This window comes from Aphis gossypii, chromosome 3 (assembly GCF_020184175.1).
Source record: "Aphis gossypii isolate Hap1 chromosome 3, ASM2018417v2, whole genome shotgun sequence".
Taxonomy (NCBI): domain Eukaryota; kingdom Metazoa; phylum Arthropoda; class Insecta; order Hemiptera; family Aphididae; genus Aphis; species Aphis gossypii.
The window spans coordinates 38,090,751-38,112,510 of NC_065532.1; the positions used below are offsets into that span (position 1 = coordinate 38,090,751).

General features: G+C 30.2%; 1 protein-coding gene across 1 annotated transcript in view; it reads left to right on the forward strand.

Annotated features, from left to right (window-relative positions):
• The first annotated feature begins 1,511 nt into the window (after positions 1-1,511).
• Positions 1,512-21,760, forward strand: part of LOC114123841 (BMP-binding endothelial regulator protein) — a 67,320-nt gene continuing 47,071 nt past the window's right edge. The window contains exons 1-2 of the mRNA XM_050204713.1: positions 1,512-2,349; positions 20,323-20,427. Of these exons, the coding sequence (XP_050060670.1) occupies positions 20,346-20,427 (82 nt within the window). The 5' untranslated portion in view covers positions 1,512-2,349; positions 20,323-20,345. The remainder of the gene's footprint in view (positions 2,350-20,322; positions 20,428-21,760) is intronic.

Below are 21,760 nucleotides of genomic sequence, written 5' to 3' on the forward strand. Positions count from 1 at the left end.
AACCGTTAGTGGACTAGTTTTACCAGTTAATATTATACCAACATATTGATTACGTCTATGCGTACCTGTATACTTATATAAAAAAATTTCAAAAATAATGATGGAGCTTTAGTGAACTGAGTATTTTACGAATAAATGACAATTTAAGAATGTTATCTACCATAATAGTATCATATATATATATATATACTTAATGCGTAATGCGTAGAGTACGCATTATTACACATAATGCATAGTTTTAAGGGTGAAACTGATGTGTAAATGTATTTAATACCATATATTAAACGACCCTAAAATTATATTATCATATATTTTCAACACCCACCTGGCCCTATACTAGAATTATTATGATATAGGTACATACTCTGAGATAATGCGCAGTACCATGATTATTTAATGGTTACGAAAAGAACCATTATGATATTATGTACGATGTGAATAACCAATTTTAATGGTATAATTATATAGACATAATGTAATATTATAATTAATGGTATATTAACCGTCTGCTGAAAGCGTTGTCAAAATTTTATTTTCTATATTACGTATATTATATTATAATTTCTTTTTTTTCTAATAATATTGTTATAATATGTTTACAACCTGTGCATTAGATTTGATAAGTGCAATAGGTAAATGTGATGTGTAGAATATTTGGGATCGTCAGGGGAAGATGAGGTGCCCATAATTGTATAAGTACCTACTCGTTCCAAACAAACAAATACATTATAATATTATAAGTATCTATTATGGTATTTTCGTTTAAACGTTGTTATGTCTACCTGATAACAGTAATAATCATAATTATACTGGAATGTGATAATATAGTGACGTGTTTACGTTGGATTACCATTTCACCTCCTCACGCGCCAGAACCTTTTTAACACTTTGTATTACAATTTTTTTTAATTAAAGAAATGTTGATACGAGTGCGTATGTATATTATCCGAGAGCTGTATTTACACTAATCGTATTATTTTACTCTCAGGTTTTCACTACCAATATCTGACAGAGTTATAATATAGACTGTATACAAATGGATAATTAGTCCGCGTACACTATAATTAATTAAAAAAAAAACAGAAAAGTAAATTAACTTTTTTTAACAGAGTTGACTTAATAGTGTTTCCCCGTATTAAATTTATTATTTGCTAACGATATATTTTACTTCCAACTCATCTCGCGTTCACTCGACTCGGTTATTTTCACTGACAACCTTTATTAATATATATAGGTAGGTAGTGAAGCTTTATACGCGTATAATAAGCGTCTTTCTCCTCCCCCGGGAAGTGTTTCGCACTGGTTTCGGGACGACGAGGGACCGGTGGAAAGCGAACGGAAATCGGGCGGACTGTAAGAAACCGGCGGCGGCGTGGAGGTCGGCAGATCCGAGAAAAACGCGCGTACCGGCGGCGGCGGCCCGAAGACGCGCACGCGCCCGGTGCCGATTGCACGTGTGCGATCGGGCGCCGGTACGACCCACTGGCTGGCCAGCCGGGCGCGGCGGCGGCATAGGTGGTAGTAGCGTCGTGTACAGCGTGGCGCGCGCACACAGAGCAACGGACACACACTTGCACCACATTTATCGCGATATTATATTATCGTCGTCGTGTTATCGCGCGAAATTTAATATCGTATATTATATCGTTTTTGTAACGGCGAACGGCGAATTCGTAGTACAGTGCGACTTGAACGGCGACACGACGCGTCCGTCCCGCGCGACACAGCGCCGCCCGAACGCGTAAAACACCCGAATTTCGAGTGAAAAATATTCGAAATTTTTTTCTCCATTAAGTCCGTCCGTCGCCGGCGTGATACGATTCGTGATGACATAATAATGTTGTATGTTGCGATACGTCCGACGGTTGTACTTACGACATAATAATATTATAAAAATTATTATCGTATATACGGCTACCTTATCGTCGCATTGCGATCGCCGTGTATTTCGTGCGGAAAACATTGAATAATTGTTATTGTCGTGTGTTATTTTTCCTAATTACTTACATTTTTTTTTTAATGGTGACGATTATACATATATATATATTTTTTTTAATCACAAGCCTCGAGCGATATCATTATTGTATTAATATATTATTTATATAAGTGATTTTTTTTTTTTATTATTTGTAAAACGGACAATTTTTAATAAAACAATTTTTTTACGTGAAAATATTTTTTGTCAGTGTTTTGTATTTTTTTTTTAAATTTATTCATTCGTTCTCTTACGATTTTATGTAAACCTAATAAAGTGTGTTTTAATTATAATTATTTGTTTGAACTTAACTTCGTTAGTAAATTATTTATTAAAATATTCTTTATCCAGAATTTCGCAGTATTTCGTTCAAGGTAAGATTTGACTTTTATTCATCATGTATTATTATTATATTTTGTAGCTATACGTAAATATGTGTTCATACTCGTTAAGTTATGCAAGATAAAATATTTAAGGCGGTTTATACTATATGAAACATAAAAATAAATGTCAAAATTTTTATTTTTTATTTTTATACCTACACGAAATAATTAAAACTAATAATGAAGGCAGGCAAATTATTGATTCTTTCGAAAATGCAACGAATTAAACATAGATAGACTTGGAAAATCTCGTTTGATATCAGATCCACGCGTATTCCTATATAAAATTATATCAGCTTATATCGCGATAATACAATCGTTAATCTTTCAGAAAACCCGACAATTATAATCATACAGCCATAATATGTATAGTTTAGTATAAAATAATCGTGTGACAAATTATAAAGGTGATAAACGTGTAGACGTTTGGTTACACCTGAAAAATCACAAACATATATCTTAAATAATTTTTTAAAATGTATACTGTTGCCGTAGGTAGTAAAAAATTCATCACTTTATGTCTAATACATATATTATTAAATCCAAGTGTATTAAAAAATGTACAGAAAAAAATAATATTTCGTTTAACACTTCATAATAGGTACCTATACGTATATGAGCGTAAATATATATAAAATGCATTTATTGCAATTCCATAGTCAGCGGTATCTCGTGTACATGCAATAAAAAATAAAAAGAGTTAAATGACTGCAAAGTACATGTGGTCCCAATTCCAATGACCGATTCGAAAGCTATTTGAAATACCGGTTCGCTGTGTCTGCATGTCGGGTGTGGAAAGCGATAATTACGACCTTTTATTATTTGTAGAATGAAAAAGTTTAATAAACAAAACGAAGTAAAACATTAATTAATCATTAAAAAAAAATTGTCGATGATTGATTGACACGCGATATGCTCGTACGAGATAGCTATCCCCGAATGTCCTCAAATATTTCATTGAAGTAGAAGTATAATATAATATTAGAATAAAGTGAAACATATTTTATGAATTTCTGATGACTCATCAAATAGTATATGCAAATACTTTAAAATTGTAGGTATTATAGTTTATATTTTAATAAATATTTTGGTTATTTAATAATAATATGACCTCAAATAATATTACACTATTTATTTAATTTTTTAATTAATGTTATACCTATGAAAATTTACTTGGTTTGATAAAATTCATTAATTATATAAAATCTTATTTATCTTATAATTTTATTTAAAATCGATAGGATTTTATAATTTATTAATTTAATTTGCTACACAAAAATTTTAAATAGAACATATTATTTTCGTTATCTCAGTTGTAAAGATCTCCATTATTTAAATGTAATACCTAAATTTATTAGAAACAAATAAAGTTTATTTTTTATGTACATCGTAATCAATTATTATTATTATTGTTATGAATAAAATGAATGAATTAATACTATAATTAATTTCATCATTATTGATTTATCAATGAGTAAAATAATTTTAAATCTGATTGTGAAGTATCATAGCAAGATTAAATGTAAAAACATTTGTTATTTTCAATAAATAGTTGATACTTGAAATAAACGTATATATTTTTAAATGTTAAAATCAAATCTGCAGTAAAAGGAATATTGTTTTACGGGTATTCTATATTTCTATAATCTATAACAGAAAATGAGAAAAAATGCTTACCGTGCATAATGATACATTCGAGGAATAACAGAAATCAATGCAAATAGTATATTATAGGTACAACTAAAATGAAATAATTACAGTATATCGGGTTTTTGTATACCATGTTGTACACTGCAATTTTTAAATATTATATTATAGTTAAGTTGATAACTAAATCGATATTATACATAGGTATTATTATTTATAATTTAATAACATATAAAATATATATTTATTACACACAAAATAATTTGTTTATCGTTTTTTACATTATTTTTCTTATGAAAACGTTTATTTGATATTAAGTATATTATAATACAATTCTGCTCCAGGTTTTATTCCGGTCAAAACGGACTAAACCACGTTCCCTCTAACAATATTATAAATAATAATAATAATAATAATAATAATAATATTTCGACGGAGTGACAAAATAACCCACTCAGTTCCTCTTTAAAACGAATAATAAATTTCTATTGCAATACAATAATAATAACAACATAATGGGGCTACTCTTTGCGCACACGCGGTTAATGTGCGCGGTCGAGGATTAGGACCGGCGGTGAATTTTTTTTCGTTCGACCGTCTGTTTGTTTGTTTGATGGTTTGTTTGAATAGTGAACACATTATAAGGAGTACTACGTATACGTACGTGCGGTAGCGAAAATAAATGATCCACTCACGTACGATATTAACCCGACCGAACTACCCCGTGACTCGCGAGTCATCAGCTGTAGTACTGACGAAACTTTAAATCCTCTAGAACAAACCATTATAAATTGTCCTGTCGTATAAGGAATACCACGATATTTTACCGTGGGACGGTTTAGAGTTTGATTTTCGGAGGACCTTTAGTCTCAAACAGTTTTTAGATACATATATTTTATTACCATTGTAACTTAAAAAAACGATTTATTTTTGATTTACAAAGTAGTATGGACATATACATGATTTAAAAATTATTTATATACCAAGACATCTATAATTTTTTCGTACATTTAAAAAAAAAATATGTAGTATATATATGTATATGGAGTAATATTCAACAATCATGACGTATGGTAGCTAAAGTTTTTGTAACGCGTTTTTATTAAATACTATGAATTTATGCTTGTATTTATACGAATTCCGAAAAGAATGATAGACCTCCCTACCCAATACTACGTTCCGGACAAGACGAAAGATTTTTGACGCAACCGCACTCGTTGTACAATACATAGTATTGAATATTGATATTATATTTTGGTTGCTTTGAGATACGGTCTGCAGACTCCGTCTCAGTAGTGTGATCCACGGAGCTCTTACAAAAACAGAGACAATGATATTTCAAACGATGCGTATAAATGTTGCTACTAGTTTAATGTACAACACAAATTTTGAACGGCTACAATATCCGATTTTACAGTAAAGGTCGTTTTCAAACGATTTGGAGACTGTATCCACGATACGCCGAGAGGCGGTTACTCTATATCGGCAGACCACTGCAAACGACTACGACGTCTGTAAGCTCGTAGTGTACCAGCTATAACCGTATTTCGTACCGCGTACTATATTTATTTGAATTTCAGACAACGATTTTACACAATTTGCCAGTAATGATATTTCTTTTTTAAAAAATACATTGGTGCACTGCACTAATCCTCTAAATATGGCACTGGTCGGGTGAGATAACCGGCGCAAACGATTTAAATTTCTAAAGTGAAGAATCGAGTTTTCCGCGTGGTCGTTGATCAAACACTTTTTACATAACCACGCGTCGTTTTATGTTGCGACATAAGACTTCACCACTTAAACTTCAGACATAAACCCTGAAAAATATAGATAGCATATTATTTGATTTGTTGCTCGGAGACGGGCAAGGGAAGGTATTATATTATTATATTGTATAACCGAAGATAATAATATTATGCTTGCGCATCGGATTGGTCTTAACATACTATCGTACAAATTTGAAATTACAGATATTTTATTCTCTCGTATTAAACTTATAAACTTGCACATTACTTACTGAAGTTATTACTGCAGATATTATTAAAATATTGCGTTTATACGATTCATATATTCTTTACATGGAAATAGTACGTGCAATATATGGGTTGGGTATACTTGGGTACCCATATAGTATATTCTTCATAATAAAAAAACTCCGAGCACGGGAACCGCGGTCTTCGAAAATTATGACGGTGGCACAGGTCTGCGGTTCCAGCCGCAGTACGTCGTAAGATAAGTTTTTCAAAGGGGTTGGTCCGTCTGGCTGTATAATAATATAATATTATTGTCGCGTACTTATTTATTCGTCAGTTCGGCGGTCGACTCCAGACGTCTCGACTTAAACGACGGGAAATAAAAATATTGTGACCCGTTTTCGAGATCCAAATGTTAATTTATATAATATCGGTACATTTACCGCGATATGTTATATGCGCTATATAATATTATATTTATTATTATTATTTATAAATGCGTGTAAAACGTATATACGTATACTGATAATATCATTGCGACGACAGATTTATAGCGATCGTGGTTGTTTGCCGATTTTTATATTCGAATCGTCCGAAATATCCGTTAGCAATGTCTCGGTGCAATGTATAATAATTACTGATACGAGACATTTATACTTTTATAGGTACTACCCCTATCGCAATAATATTGTGTTATGACGTCAATATATTTAAACGCCATTGCTCATTATCAACAGCTTAATACTTTACCCTGCACGTTACATATGAGACGATTCGATTTATATATAGCAGCCCGAGAACTAAATTCTCTATTTTGCGGTGCGTAAACGAGCAATATTAAGATAATATATATATTACAACAGTTGAACGTTATCATTACAATTTGGATTTACGCTCATCAATTACACAATATGAAATGCGACATTATAGTTTTCAATATTATTCGTGCAGATAAAAGCGATTTCAAATAAACAAATAAATTTGTATCTTTTTTTATTTTAAAGGGCGTTTCGTCATTCTTGTGTCCGTTAAATAACTTATTGTTACTAACGCATTTTTATTATTTTATTTAACGATTACAGTATTTAGAAATACATAACTCTAATTATAATTATTGACGAGCAGTACTTTTTTTTGTTTATCTTAACTGTCTGAGATTAAAAAAAAAACTTTGTGTTTTTGAAAAAATTCTCTAATAATCAACTTATGGAGGTGATTTTTGTTGATATCCATCAATACATATTCAAACAGTTTATGTAATATTACGAATAGGAATAGTATACTTTTATACGTTAAATACTCAACAAATAATTCATATTATACCTATACTACATAATTATAATATTTCAATGATAATAGTATAAGTATACCGAGGACCGTAATAATGCATAATCGGTGTACATTACTAATAGGTACACATTATTATGTACATTACACATTGATGATATATACTGTTATAATATAATATGGAATGTATGGAATTATGGAATGAATTAGTACAAATTAATATATTATATTTTACTGTTTCACTCATAATACACATGAGTGTATAATATGTATTTCTATGATATTCCTGGGCATAAATCATCTTGTCGAATGGCGCGAGTATGCAGATATTATTATATCGTACTTGACTAATAGATTTAATAGGTTATATAAACAGTAGGTCACATATTATATTATTAGTTATTATTATACACAATAATATGTTTACGATAGGGAGGGGGTAGATATTTTATACACATTCAGAGAATTTATCGTATATTTTTACATTTTCTGGAACTTGCAGAGGAAAAAAAAAACACTAAAATCTGATGATATAAATTCTTTTTAAAGATGAACATTTTACATAATAGTTTAGATACATGTAGGACGTAGGTATGTTATAAGTGTTAAAACAATTAAAAGTATTTTCCGAAGACTAATACAATCAAAAATAGAATAGCACGTATCTCGATCATTATTTAAATGATCTGCGGATGTACATATAATTCTATTTAGATTATTCTATTTAAATTTATTATTTAAAAATTCTGATATCCGTCTAGCGCCTATTCGATGGTAATAATTATTCGACAACATAAAGTGGTTGATGAGTTAGGAAAAAATATTCCACTAATTATATTATATTATGTAAAAGCATGTGACTGATTGCATACAGCTTAATGTGATTTTGATTAATGATTATATTATTGTATTATAGTTTGTAATTCGATGTAAATATTATACGACTATCATCATAAATTTCTGGAAAGTGCATTATAGTATAACGTCGTAAAAAGTAAGAAAGTTACGTCTGGATAAAATTAAATAAGAAAAAAAGGTCATAACTAACTTATGTGTCTATAGGTACTATTTTTTAATCAATCAATGGACGTCTATAAAATCGATATTATACGTGTAACTATTAAAACCGGGACTTTTAACGATAAAAAAACAAACCCGTGTAACTTATATAATAACCGAAATAATTAATGCAATTCGAACTTGAATAAATCTGAATGAACGTCAGAATCTACAGATCAATAACACAATAATAGATAATTTAATTTAAATTCAAAAAATAATAAGAATTAATTTATAAAAAAAAAAAAGTTCTAGTGACATATCAAATTGTACATGAAATATTATGATATAAGAAGCGTTTGCATGTTGATCTATTATCTTATATTTACAATTGCAGATTTTAATATGCAGGAAACTTTATAAAAAGGTGTAGAAACAGTTAGGGAGGTGCATAGAGATACGTTCAATGTTTATGATAATAAATTATATTTTGCAATGCCACATGACTTTTAAGTGAAATCTTTATAGACATTATGAGTCACTTTGCTTTTGATAACCAAAATACAAAAAAAACATTATTGCATCATTGCATATAATATTATTTATTATATTAAATATAGAACAGTCTGAGTCAAACATCTAAGTACACAAGTACAAAATATAATTTCATTATTAAATCACTTCATCACTTACAGAATAGGTTGATTTTTTTTTTTTTTTATAAACACAGTTGTCGATTTATCGTCAGTATAATATACAATATACATCATACCTAATACATAATATTACAATAATGTTGTAACATACAATAACTTCGACGACAGACAGACGCGTTCCGTCGGTTTCGTATTATTTAGAATAGTCACACTATTATTTATGTGATCCAATATTATTATTATTATTATTATTATATACTACCGAGTATATGTGCAGCGTTGGTGTGTTGTCTACACGTATATGACGGGCGCGTGTGACAAGACGAGCGGTCGCGTAATAATTTATAGTACTATTGTATAATATTATTTAATCGACGACAAAACTAAACCATTTTTCGAGTGTTTTTTTTTCCGTTTCACACGCAGAGTGGTGTCAGTCAGTCAGTCGTCAACGTCGATTATTACTACGATCGTAGGCCGCGCGGACGATCGCCGTTGACGCGCGGGCGGCTAACAACAGATAGATGGCTGTTTAAATAAGTAATTTTTTTCCATTTTTCTTGTGGACACATTTGGTGAAAACAGACGGTCGCGTCGCTGCATGTGTGACACTAAAACGTAAACAACTAAAACTTTACATAAAACATAACGTACGTGGATTGTGGTCAATCACACACGGCGAACTTATGATTATTATTGTGAAATAAACTATACTTAATAAAATACTATCATTATTTAATGTTGTATTTAGGTGTATCTACCTATACACGCTTGATATTCGACAAATTATAAAAAAAAAACCGTCTTAAACTATAATTTAATGTAATAATACATAACTAATAATATTATGTAACATGTGTTTTTTTCCTGCTCGCGTTAAAATATTATTACATACTCTCGTATTATCGCTCTTCAGATAAAATTTGCGATTCAGATTGATAATAATATATTACACTCTCCGCAGCGGCCACGCGTACGATTTCTGTTCTATATACTATTATTATTATGATAGTAGGTATCTACCGTGTAGTGTAACGTTAAACCGTCAAGTAGTCAGTCGGTATATATCACACACGTTATGAATACGACGACAATATAAAGGTTCCGACCACCGTATAAAACGTAATTAATTATGTATTTTCAAGTATTCTGCGATTCGTTTAAAAATCTTTAATACCCGCGTTGCTATAATAATTATTGTGTCGTGTTCATTTCACGCCGTCGATCGCGCGACAACGTTTTTGACCCGAGTTTCACGGCCGGTTCTAATTGCGTAAGTTTCCCGAACGTTTCGATCGTTCGATCACACCTCCCGACCGTCATTTCCACTCGATTAAATCGTCAACAGCCAGCTAATTGTATATAATATATATAAGTGTGTACTAACGAGTCTGGCGAAAAACCAAAAGATCCCAATGATTTCCATGTGGCGGTTTTCGATTGTCACGACGATATCCATGGTATATATAATATATATAATACAGCTGCATCTGGTAACGACTAAAAGTTGTGACCCAGAAATCGTCAAGTCCCACATCGTTAAAAAATGTATTTACAATCCGAGCGCAATCGTTTTTGGATTACATTCTTATTCCGCGCTGTATATTTAACGAACAAACATACGTATATAATAATAATATGTACGTAATACGTATATTATATGGCGTCTTATATCAACACCGTTTTATGTCGATGAAAAAAAAATCCTTTACTGAATTTCTCAAGGGAATTGTAAATTATTGTTGCCCTACGAATTCGATAGCAAGATTTTCTTCTACAGATAAACGTATTTTTTATTATTATCATTATTTATTTAGCCTCGGCAACGATGGCCAAAAACCCATTTTAGAATATTAAACGAATATATTGCGTTCTAATACATTTCGGCTTTTTTGCCACATTTTTAATCGATTCGCCCATCAGTTAGTGAGATAAGAAATGATCATATTGCTATATTATGTACACGACACAGTAAGGTGTAATAATAACAATATTATAATAATCATCGGATATCGGTATATCCTATAATTTATTATAATATGAAAACAGTATAGATTAGAGAGTGCCAGTAAAGAGCAATAATAAACATAATTCGCCAATATAATAATAAATGTGTTTGGCAGGTAAATGTACATATCATTATCATACATTTATGAAAAATCGCAAAAATATATGTATCTAAAAACGTATGATGTAATAAATTATAATGGAATGAATAATTATGATGGCGAGAATAGAGATAAGAACACGTGCCTAACAATCGGGTAAATTATTTTTATTTTTTATAAATATACAATTAAATGTCTACAAAATAAAATATTTCAATTAATAATATCATATTTTTATTCAGGTACCTACATGTATACATTTTACACTATATATTATTGATAACCGTTCATAAAATATATCAATTTAAATTCCATTCATGCTCATAAATATAAAAAAGAAAAATATAGTAATAATTATTATTGCTTAATACGTCCATATAAATAATAGTTTATCTTTTATATCTATCACACTAAAAAATGATAATTCTATTTATACGGTCGATGAAATGCAATCTATTAGGTAGTTGTTTTTATGAAGTCGTTCAACACATATAATAATATACATATTTTATGCAATGTGCATAAATAGTACTATACGTTAGCTGGTCTTAAATAAATATATTATAATATCGAAATGCCCGTAAAGTAAATTTAGGTGTCTGCATTTTAACTGAACTCATTAATTTTTTCAATCAAATAGTTTGAATTCTATTCGTAATGGACATCCATCGACATTTGAGGTCATAAAAGGCCAAAATCCACGCAAACGCTTGCATAACACTGGCTGCGGTAGCGCTGTTACGTGTTTCACTCTCTAAACTTTCGTCATTGATTATTAATAAAACTTATTAATACCTACAAACGTTTGTTATCGTGATATTTTCATTTTAATACTTATTTATTCAAATCAAGTTAAGTTTAGTATAATAATATTATTGTGTACGTTTTAAAATTATTGTCTGTTTTTTAAACGGTACAAGTTATTGAAAAATGTGCTAATAATAAACATAAATGTAATACGTAAGTTACTTTTTACGTCCATACGGACACTAATGATAATATATTTTTAATCATATTACTCACAGACAATATTGCATACAATTTCAATAATGCATGAAAATTGCATAATATGGCATAATATTACGTAATAAAAATGTTAGATTCAGCTTTTACACAAAAAATGGTCGGTGAAAATGCTAAAAATATCCATCTATTGATTATTTATAGATTAGGTACTGCAATGTAGACATTTTAATTTTCCTGATGATCCTTACCTAATCAGCGTATTTGATTATGTTTCTCGATAGCTGGTATTAAATAATCACAATCAAGAGTATTATCTAATAAAATAAAAAAAAAACAGAAGTTAGGTATAATATTATAAGCATACTGTATAAAACTAATAAAATAACATAACATATATTTAGATGTAAATATTTAATTTCTCTTAACATATTATAATAATATTATTTATTTATGTTTAGAAAACAAATTTAACAACATATTTTTATGTTAGAGAAATAAAATATTTTACAATTTTACATACCCACACTTGGACATGTACAACGGTCTACGGGTCATTAAAACGTAATGTATGTATTAGTAATAATTATTATTTTTCTATAATATTATCAAACTAAAATTATTATTATTATAATTTACGAAAAAACAAGGACCATAAACTATTATTAAAAATGTACTCAATTAATCTTTAATTGTACAGTTGATTTAGAAAATATGTCGATAGAAGTAACCAAGTATAACATTCCTATTTCTTAAATATTAAATACTTTACGAAAAATTTTATGTATAGGGCAATCTTATACGTGTATTTAATGCTTAAAACTTGTGTAATAACAATAATGTTTCCGAGAAAAGTTAACTGTACGTTCACATCTCATTAACTATTTTTTTTTCGGAAAATCGTATATATTATGATTCATTCACGTGCTCGTGTTCTTACTTAAAAAATGGAAGATAAATCATAAAACAAACACTTTACATTGGATTAAAAAGTCAAAAACTTCTGGAATTTGAAGTGCAGTACTGTTCTATAAATTCTTTCGTATTATTCGCTATCAACGCAATTCCATGCGCAACAGGACGCTAATAAAGTGTATAGTTCGTGGTTGGAGTAGGGAGGGTTAAGACTCACGTATTATTTTAATTTTCTAAATTATTACCTATACAATAACATATACCTAGGTACTGGTATAGTTCCATAATATCAACATATCGGCATACTTTAGGACAAATATCCCTAAAAACGTAACATATATTACATTATATTTTTTAATAGTTTGAGATTAAAAATATATAAATTATATTATTTTATATATTTTTATCATGGAACTATTTTACTATAATTTATTAAAAAAAATCATGTAAATTTACACAGATACATATGCACTACATATCGCTTATCTAAACTACATTGTATAACCTAAAGTATAATTATTATATTATTAATATTACTCGCATATTATATTTTCAAGGAGGAATTTATTTTAAAATCAAATTTCTCGCTTCAAATATTTGAAAAATTCAAACCTCCATTCATTTATTTTGTTAAAAATGATTTCTTGGTCTCACTTATCAGGACTAAAATCAAAGATTTTATTGATCATGTCAAAATACCGTACCCTTTTTTTTCAAATTCTATTTATAATAACAGTATTTTGCAAAAATTAAGGAAGAACCGTTAAATAGACCAAATGTTTTTGCATGATTATAATTAAAGTCATTATAGTACATTGTTATAAAATTATGATGAGAATATTATTCATAATTTATTTGTATACACTTAATAGTTACTGCCGACTGTTGTACGTATTCGTGGCACTGGGAATTATTTTCGTATTCTGCATATTTTCTATTCAATATTTTAAGTCACCGACTCAATGTAATGAATGTAATTTATATTAATTATGTACATATTGTATAATATTATAATCACTCGATTATACACTTTGAGATAAAAATGACGTACAGTTATATTACTCGAGAGAATTTCGCATTTATTATCGCGCATATTGTTGTTGTGGTTCAGTAATTACTTTCAAAATGTCAACAATGTTCTGTAGAATGGATCGGCTACTATTTAGTTAAAGTTAAGACAATATATGTTTTTCAATATGTAATGTATACCAAATATGAAAGAAAAAAAATTTTTTTGATAGTTTAATAATTGCATGGATAGTATCACTTACGGTCACAGATATTTACCCTTATCATATACCTATTTGCTTATTGTGTTCTTTAAAAACTAGAAAAAAAAGTGTAATATTATTAATTGAATAGCGTATAAAATATAAATATATAAATTGTGATTGACTTAAATTATGTACTATTATTACTAATATATTTAATAATGCAATAGCGAGATGCACGGTGAGTTCCGTTAAGTCTATATATTATATTATATTTATTATATTAAAAGGTCTATGGCGGAAGGGTCGTCGTTGTATCATTTTAGTCAGAGACTCAGCTCGCCGCCATCATCGAGTCGATAAAACATTGCAAAAATTTCGCCGCTACACATAATATTATATTATTATCGGTCGCACACGCGAGATAAAAAAAAAAAAGTGGCTCCAAAGATTTTATTAGAGCCTCGTTTGCTCAGTGCATTCGCTGCCATTCATTATTTTATTGTCGACAGCAGCAACGACCGCCGCCTTTTCCTTAACTCGGCCATAAGAGGAGTGAGAGGGAGAGGACATAAAAAGAGAAAGAGATAGACTTATATTATTATGAGTCAAACTCGGCCGTCGCATAAAAAGCGTTTGGTTGTTTTTTTTGTGCCTTTTTTTCCGTTTCCTTTTACCCTCTCCCACGCTGTTGTCCGCTGTTGCCTTCGTTGATAAACTGTTCTGCGCCGAGGAAAACCGTTTACAGACTGCAAAATATAAGGGCGGTGGCGGCGGAATGAGACTGGAAAATTAAAATAAAACCGCATAAATCATTATATGTGCGCGACCGAAGGTTTTATTTTTCTTAAGTACGAAACGCACACACGTGTGTATGTGTGTATGTATGTGTATGTATTTTGCAGTATATTTATTGTTTTATATACGTTATTATGGCCACGAATCAAAATGTAAAAATCCCTCCGGACGCGTTTTACGAGCAACGCCCACCGCCCGCGCGTCCAGCGATCTCGGAACTGACCCATCCAAAGCGACTTTTTAAGTGTCGTCTGCTTTATTATTATTATATTATCGTTATTATTATTATTATAATATACCGCAGCTGCAGCAACGGTCCTTTTCCGCATCGTTCGCCCGTCGACTGAGCAGCCAACATAGTGTGATATATATATTTGTTCTCTGTATATAAATTATATTCGTGCATATTATAGTATATTACAGTTCTATTTAAATAATAATAATAATTATTATTATAATTTCCCATGTTCAATATGCGTATTCGTGTACAGGCACTTTGGTCGATTCACGTCCGTCATAATAATTTAGTCACTTTATTTATTATCGATGCGCAACAATGCGTGAGAAACATTATCGCGGTATTGCTGCTCTAGTTGATAGCGTATTTTTCATTAGAAAAGAATTATGTCAATGTTGTGTCACGGTAGTTATTACGGAGTAAAAACGTTTTTTTAGAATTTTAGATTATGAGCGGAGCGATAAATGTATTGGTTTTACAACGACGTGTGTTTATTTTTTTTACTTTTTATAGGTACACGATAAGATGCGATTCAGTTTGTTTTATTCTCTAGTCGGTATATTATGTACTCATTGCGCTTAGTTTATAGATACCGCGGCAATAGGCTGTATATACGTATATTTACATATATATAATAATAATTATATACATTAATATCGAACTTTTTTTAAACTAATTAAGTGAAATCTAACCTCTTATATGTTATAGTTTTAAAAATTTATTAGAGTCTTAATATCAATATATGATTTTATACTGACATTCTGATACGAGCCACTCGATTGTAAGTTTTTACGGTCAATATTTGAACGCTGAAGGTTTTTTACACTGTGTACTTATATGCTTTTTATGTTATGATAAAGCCATTACAGCAACTCGTGTACGGCCAATCCGACTAAGTGGTAGTAAAGGTATTTTGGGTTTGGTCAAAGAATATGAATAAAAATTCGAATCCCAAAAGCTTTGTCGACGGCATAACATAAAATAAGCATCGCCGCGTGATAGGCTTTATAACAATATTTTGACTGAGCGTTTGGTATAAGTGCAATAGCATATATATACATATATATTATATACTATGGAAGTCGATATAATATAATATTGACACGAGTATAAATTCAGTATAATATCATATTTACCGTAGGCACTACTAGGCAGTTTGAAATTTCTGTGGCAGGGCGACCGTAAAAAGGCAATGGGTGGTCGATCGGCTGGGAACGCGACATTATGATACTATATGCGCGTAAATCTGCTGAAGTTGACCGCTTTGCTGCCTCGGATCCGTGTAGGGAACGCTTATCGAGTAGTGTTCTCGGCATTCATATCACCGCCCGTCGACGATAAAGAATTGACCGTTTTATCGGGGAGGTTTGATTTTTTTTTTCTCCGCGAAAAACACAACACTACTGCCGCTGTAAAAATATTATAGTATAAATAACAATAATAGTGAATATTATATTAAACGCAAGATTTTATTTCAAGTGACGGGCGTCTGAAAGGATTAAATTTCCCTTAAACATTCGCCGTGGAGAGAGAAGGCATGGCGTTTGTAGTCTTACAGAGAGGGAGATGGTCGGTTTAACGAATTATAGTCTTCTAAACTTTGGACACTTGCAGGATGAGTCCCGCGCGCCCACCGAGACGTCTACCGCATAAATACAATAATATACATGCTACCCGTGGGGTGTAAGAATATGAATAAATAGGTACGTCACGAAATCGATATTGCAGGATAGTAATCAAACGACAATATTCGAATTTAAAAAAGTTCATAATACATACATTATGTGCGGAGTAGTATTTCATATTAGAATAAATTCGTATCGGCAGCTATCGAAGCTTTCTCCACAACTACAATTCAACACTTTATATTATATATTATTATAATATTGTTTATCACTGCTACGCGGTTGTATACGCATAGAGAAATAAACGTCTAGCGATGTCTTCGATCTTCGCGAATGACTGCACACGATAGCATCGAAATCACATTGGACAAAAAATAAAAAAAAAAAGAAGAAGAGATTTAAACGAATAATCTGACTAGTGGTTGTGACTTATAATATTACTGTCGACGCGTGAACATCGTAATATGATATATCATGTAGATTTGAATAAATTCGCCAAACCGTTTCGGGTTATTGAAGTCTTGCCGGGACTCTGTTGTTGCGGATTATAAACACATAGTATATTATGATAAAACGTCTAGTGCTTGCTTCCTATGATTTCGATGTCGTTTACTTTTTCCAAACCGGAACGCATTTGGTCGTGACATAATATTGTGTTTCGCACTGGTTTGAATACGTGTGCATTACATTATTATTTTCATCATTATAATATTATAATACGTAGGTTATTATTAGTTATAGTATTATACGTGAGTCTGACGAACTAAAGACGCTTGTACTTAAACTTCATTATATTATAATATAATGATATTATACGTAATATACAATAGTAAGTATTATTGGTGGGCCCAAAATAGATTTTTTTAGACGTTGTGATATAAGAATGCGTTTTATAAAAAAAAATCGTCGTATAAAAAGCTCTACATCCTGCTACGGCCAAAGGATGTTGTAGTAGGTTCGTTTTTTTTTCGTGTACCAGGAAACCGATTCGTGTCGTAAGCGCTGCTGCAACGAACTGAACCCCGGTCTAATTTGCATATTTTACCATAGTTAATTTTAAATGCGAATATTTTACAACTAGAGCGCTGGTTCTATAGGATAATATACCGGTTAAACGAATTCGTTTGAATCACAATTTACAACGATCACGACGACTTAATAAACGATTTTTTTTTATACTACCCGGGTAAGTGTATTATAAATTATATCGTCGAATATGTATGACGTTATAGTATATACTCGACACCCAATGTACACAGCGTATAGTTGATGATAATAATTATTATTATTGCGCTACCTATAATACTATTACTATTATTATAATTACCAAAACTATTATCATAACCATTATTATTATTATTTTATAGTTATAGAAAAATAATCGTTGGAAATTTAAAATTAAAATTTGTTTTGTAAAAAAATTTACCATACCAATATTAATATTACGTGACTCATCAATCGTTGTCGCGCCAGATGAATTTTTAATTAGAAGAGCATATTATAATATACTGTTTATAACGATGATGGACTCAAATGCATCATTGCTCTTATTTACAATAATAAATATTGCTTTTAATGCGTAGCAAATAATTAGAAAAGTACCACGATGTGTATATGTGTATTGACTGTTAACCACCGCGTGCAGTATAGAACTGATTTGTTTTAATCATTAGTTTTTAAATAAAAATTTAAAAGTAAAAAGTAAAAAGTCATTTGCATCATTACTTACAAGATTTTCTGTTGTTTGCTGATATTTTGATTAAATTTTATTTCAATTAAATTCATCTGATATCAGTAGAATTAATTATTTACTCAAAATGTATAATCGTACAATGTATGCTCTGAATCGTATAGAATCTATCTTTTCTAAATTTAATTTTTATTTATACAGTAAAGTGTGATGCGTTGAAAAATATGAACACAACCGCGTTGACATGCCTATGTTTTAATTAATTACAGATGTACAGACATATCAGACATAGTTTCCTCATGAATAATATACTTAATATATATATTATAATTTATAAGCATCGTATAAAATCCTATATAAATTGTTTAATGACATAAGTAGTTTTGTTAGACTTAAAGAATTGTTTTCGCTGTATGCACAACGTTTGACGAACAAAGTTTAATATTCACAACTGAGAACTAATTAGACCAGTTTTTGATTTACGATCATTCGTGAACTTGTTTAAATAATTTACGTGAAGACGCTTCAATTTTTTCGCTTAATGAATTCAAAAACCTACAGTAATATTGTAGTTTATTCCCAACTATAACAAGGTCGTTGGTAAAGCATAATGATACGCCCCTCTGGCAAATCGCTAAATTTTGTCATGTTTGTTAAAAAGTAAATAAATAAATAATAGCTTTAGTGTATTACAAAACATCGTATGTAGAGCCAAACTACAAAGTGTCCATATCTCAATTTATCAGTTTAAGTTTAAACGAGGCGATGATTTTTTGTATAGCGTTCTTAAAATAATAATTTATTATATTTTTATAAACAAAAACATGTATTAAAGACTCGGTACAGGTAATTATTTATAATGGCAAACATTTTTATAATTGTATATTATATAGGTAGTGTATATTATGTATATAGGTACTGCACGTTTAGGTATTAATAATCGACCATTATTCACGGATTCGAAAATGTGTATGGGGCTACGTCTATTATTCCACTATCATTATAGTATAATGTATTTGAAACAAAAATGATATTGAATTCAAAAGATCAACGTATCCCACGCATATATATTGAAGGCATATTATATCATATATAGGTACACGCCGTAGTGTATATGGGAGCACATTGTGTATAATAAAATGTATGTATGCTCGTAGGTATATAATAGGTAATAGAAAAATAAGATAAAAAATTAAAAACGTTCTTTAGTATAATATAGCGGCTAATGGCTATTATAACATATTATATATACTCACATACAAAAAACACATCGTGTCAGCTAAAAAGCGTAGTCGACTTCGTAATCTTTGTCGGACCGATTACTACCGCTCCTTCTCGTCCATTCCACTCTCTTCGTCTTCTTGTATGCAGTTTCTCGGAACGTCAAAACAGCCGACCAAGCACACACACATACATATATATATATAATATTATAACTCTATACGTGTACGTTTATAATACGTGTGTGTGTGTGTGGACTGAGGACAATCACAATAATAATGATAATAGTAAAAAAATAATAATAGTAACAATAATGATGATGATAATAATAATCTTCGGATGTGATTTTAATCACGTGATTCGTATTGTCGTCCATGCAAAAGGTTTATTGTACACGTACCTATATAATATACAATAATAGTATACGTACACCACACAAATAGTATTATATGATATTGCTACGTTCGCATGATTAGAAAGAGCCGCGAAATAAAAAAATTAAATAATGACAATATTAATAATAAAAAGGACAAAACAAGTTGTATATTATGTCGAAATCCACGCTTCGGGCGTTAGTTAGCATTAGCGGAGCAGTGCAGTAATTGAATTTGTGTGGGTTTTTGCTTTCAGGTTGACCAGAGAACCGCCGAGCCATGGACCGATGCCGAATAATCACCGTTGCCGCCGTCGTTTGGTTTCTGTTGCCCGTCGGGATGTTCGCCAATCAACTCAGAGGCAAGTTTTTTTTTACAATTTTTTTTTTTTTATTATTATTTATTCATATATAATATACACTCGCGAGCGCTTATATGTGTGTGTGTTTTTTTTGTCAAATAAATTGTTCGCGTTAATAGCCGGTCGCCGAGGATTAAGAACGGGGTTTCTTCTTTTTATCCTTCTTCGGGTATATTATATACTACTAATATAACAGAGCACATGTCGTCGCGGCGTTTCAGAAAAGGGTTAAGTATTGAAGACAGACGGAAACAGAAAAAAGTCGCACATAATTTTTTATGCACGTACGAATATGTGTACCTACCTATATTATATTAGGTTGGCATATCATTTCTCGTTGCATACCTACACATTTTTTAAATAATATTAAAATCATATATAAAAAAAAAATCTGTTTTGAATATGAAATAAAAAATATAATAACTGTAATTAAATAAAGTAAAAACATACAATAATGAAATAATAAAAAATAGAAAACAATATATTATTATATTTTCCAAAAACTTAATGAGTTAGAATCACATTAATTTAGTGAGAATAAATTGATGATAAAGAATAATTTCGAATATTATGTTAAGCGACGTGGTTTTTTACAGTAATTCAATATTATTTCGTTGTTTACCCGATTTACAAACATCGCTGATTGAGTATTTTTATATTGGGCACTCACGGAGACGAGTGTGGGTGACGTCATAATGTATATATATTATTATAGTAACGAACGTGTGATTTCTTGTTAAATCAACAGATCACAACATCGTTTTTAGACAAGATGAGTAATACCTCTTCAAACTACTCTTTCGGGAAATGATGAGATCCTTTTCTTGGAAATTCGACAATAAACGAACATAAGTATATTGGCGCGTAATTTCGACACCAGGCCAAAACGATTCGAATATTTGTTACATAATTAAATTATATTATGATATTATAGTGTATAGGTATACTAACGCGCTGGGCGTTCTATTAAAAGACACTATTAGGTCACTTTTATGAAACTTAAAAGAGAGCAACACGTGTTCCACCAAAAGTTTTAATGTTTTAATGGATGTATAATATACATATAGTACAATATAATATATATAATATATATATTGTGTATATTATATTACACTGTAGTGACTATACAGTATACAGTAAAGAAAACAAAGAAATTCTATGATGGTTTTCCTGGTTTTCAATTATACTCACCAGTCTTAATACGTTATAAGAGCATATAATGATAAATAATAATAGGTTTACCGAATGTAACCATTTTCGCAAGTGACTAATGTATTGAACTTCAATTATTAAAATTCATATAGTTCTCATTTTCATTTAAAGTAAATTAGGA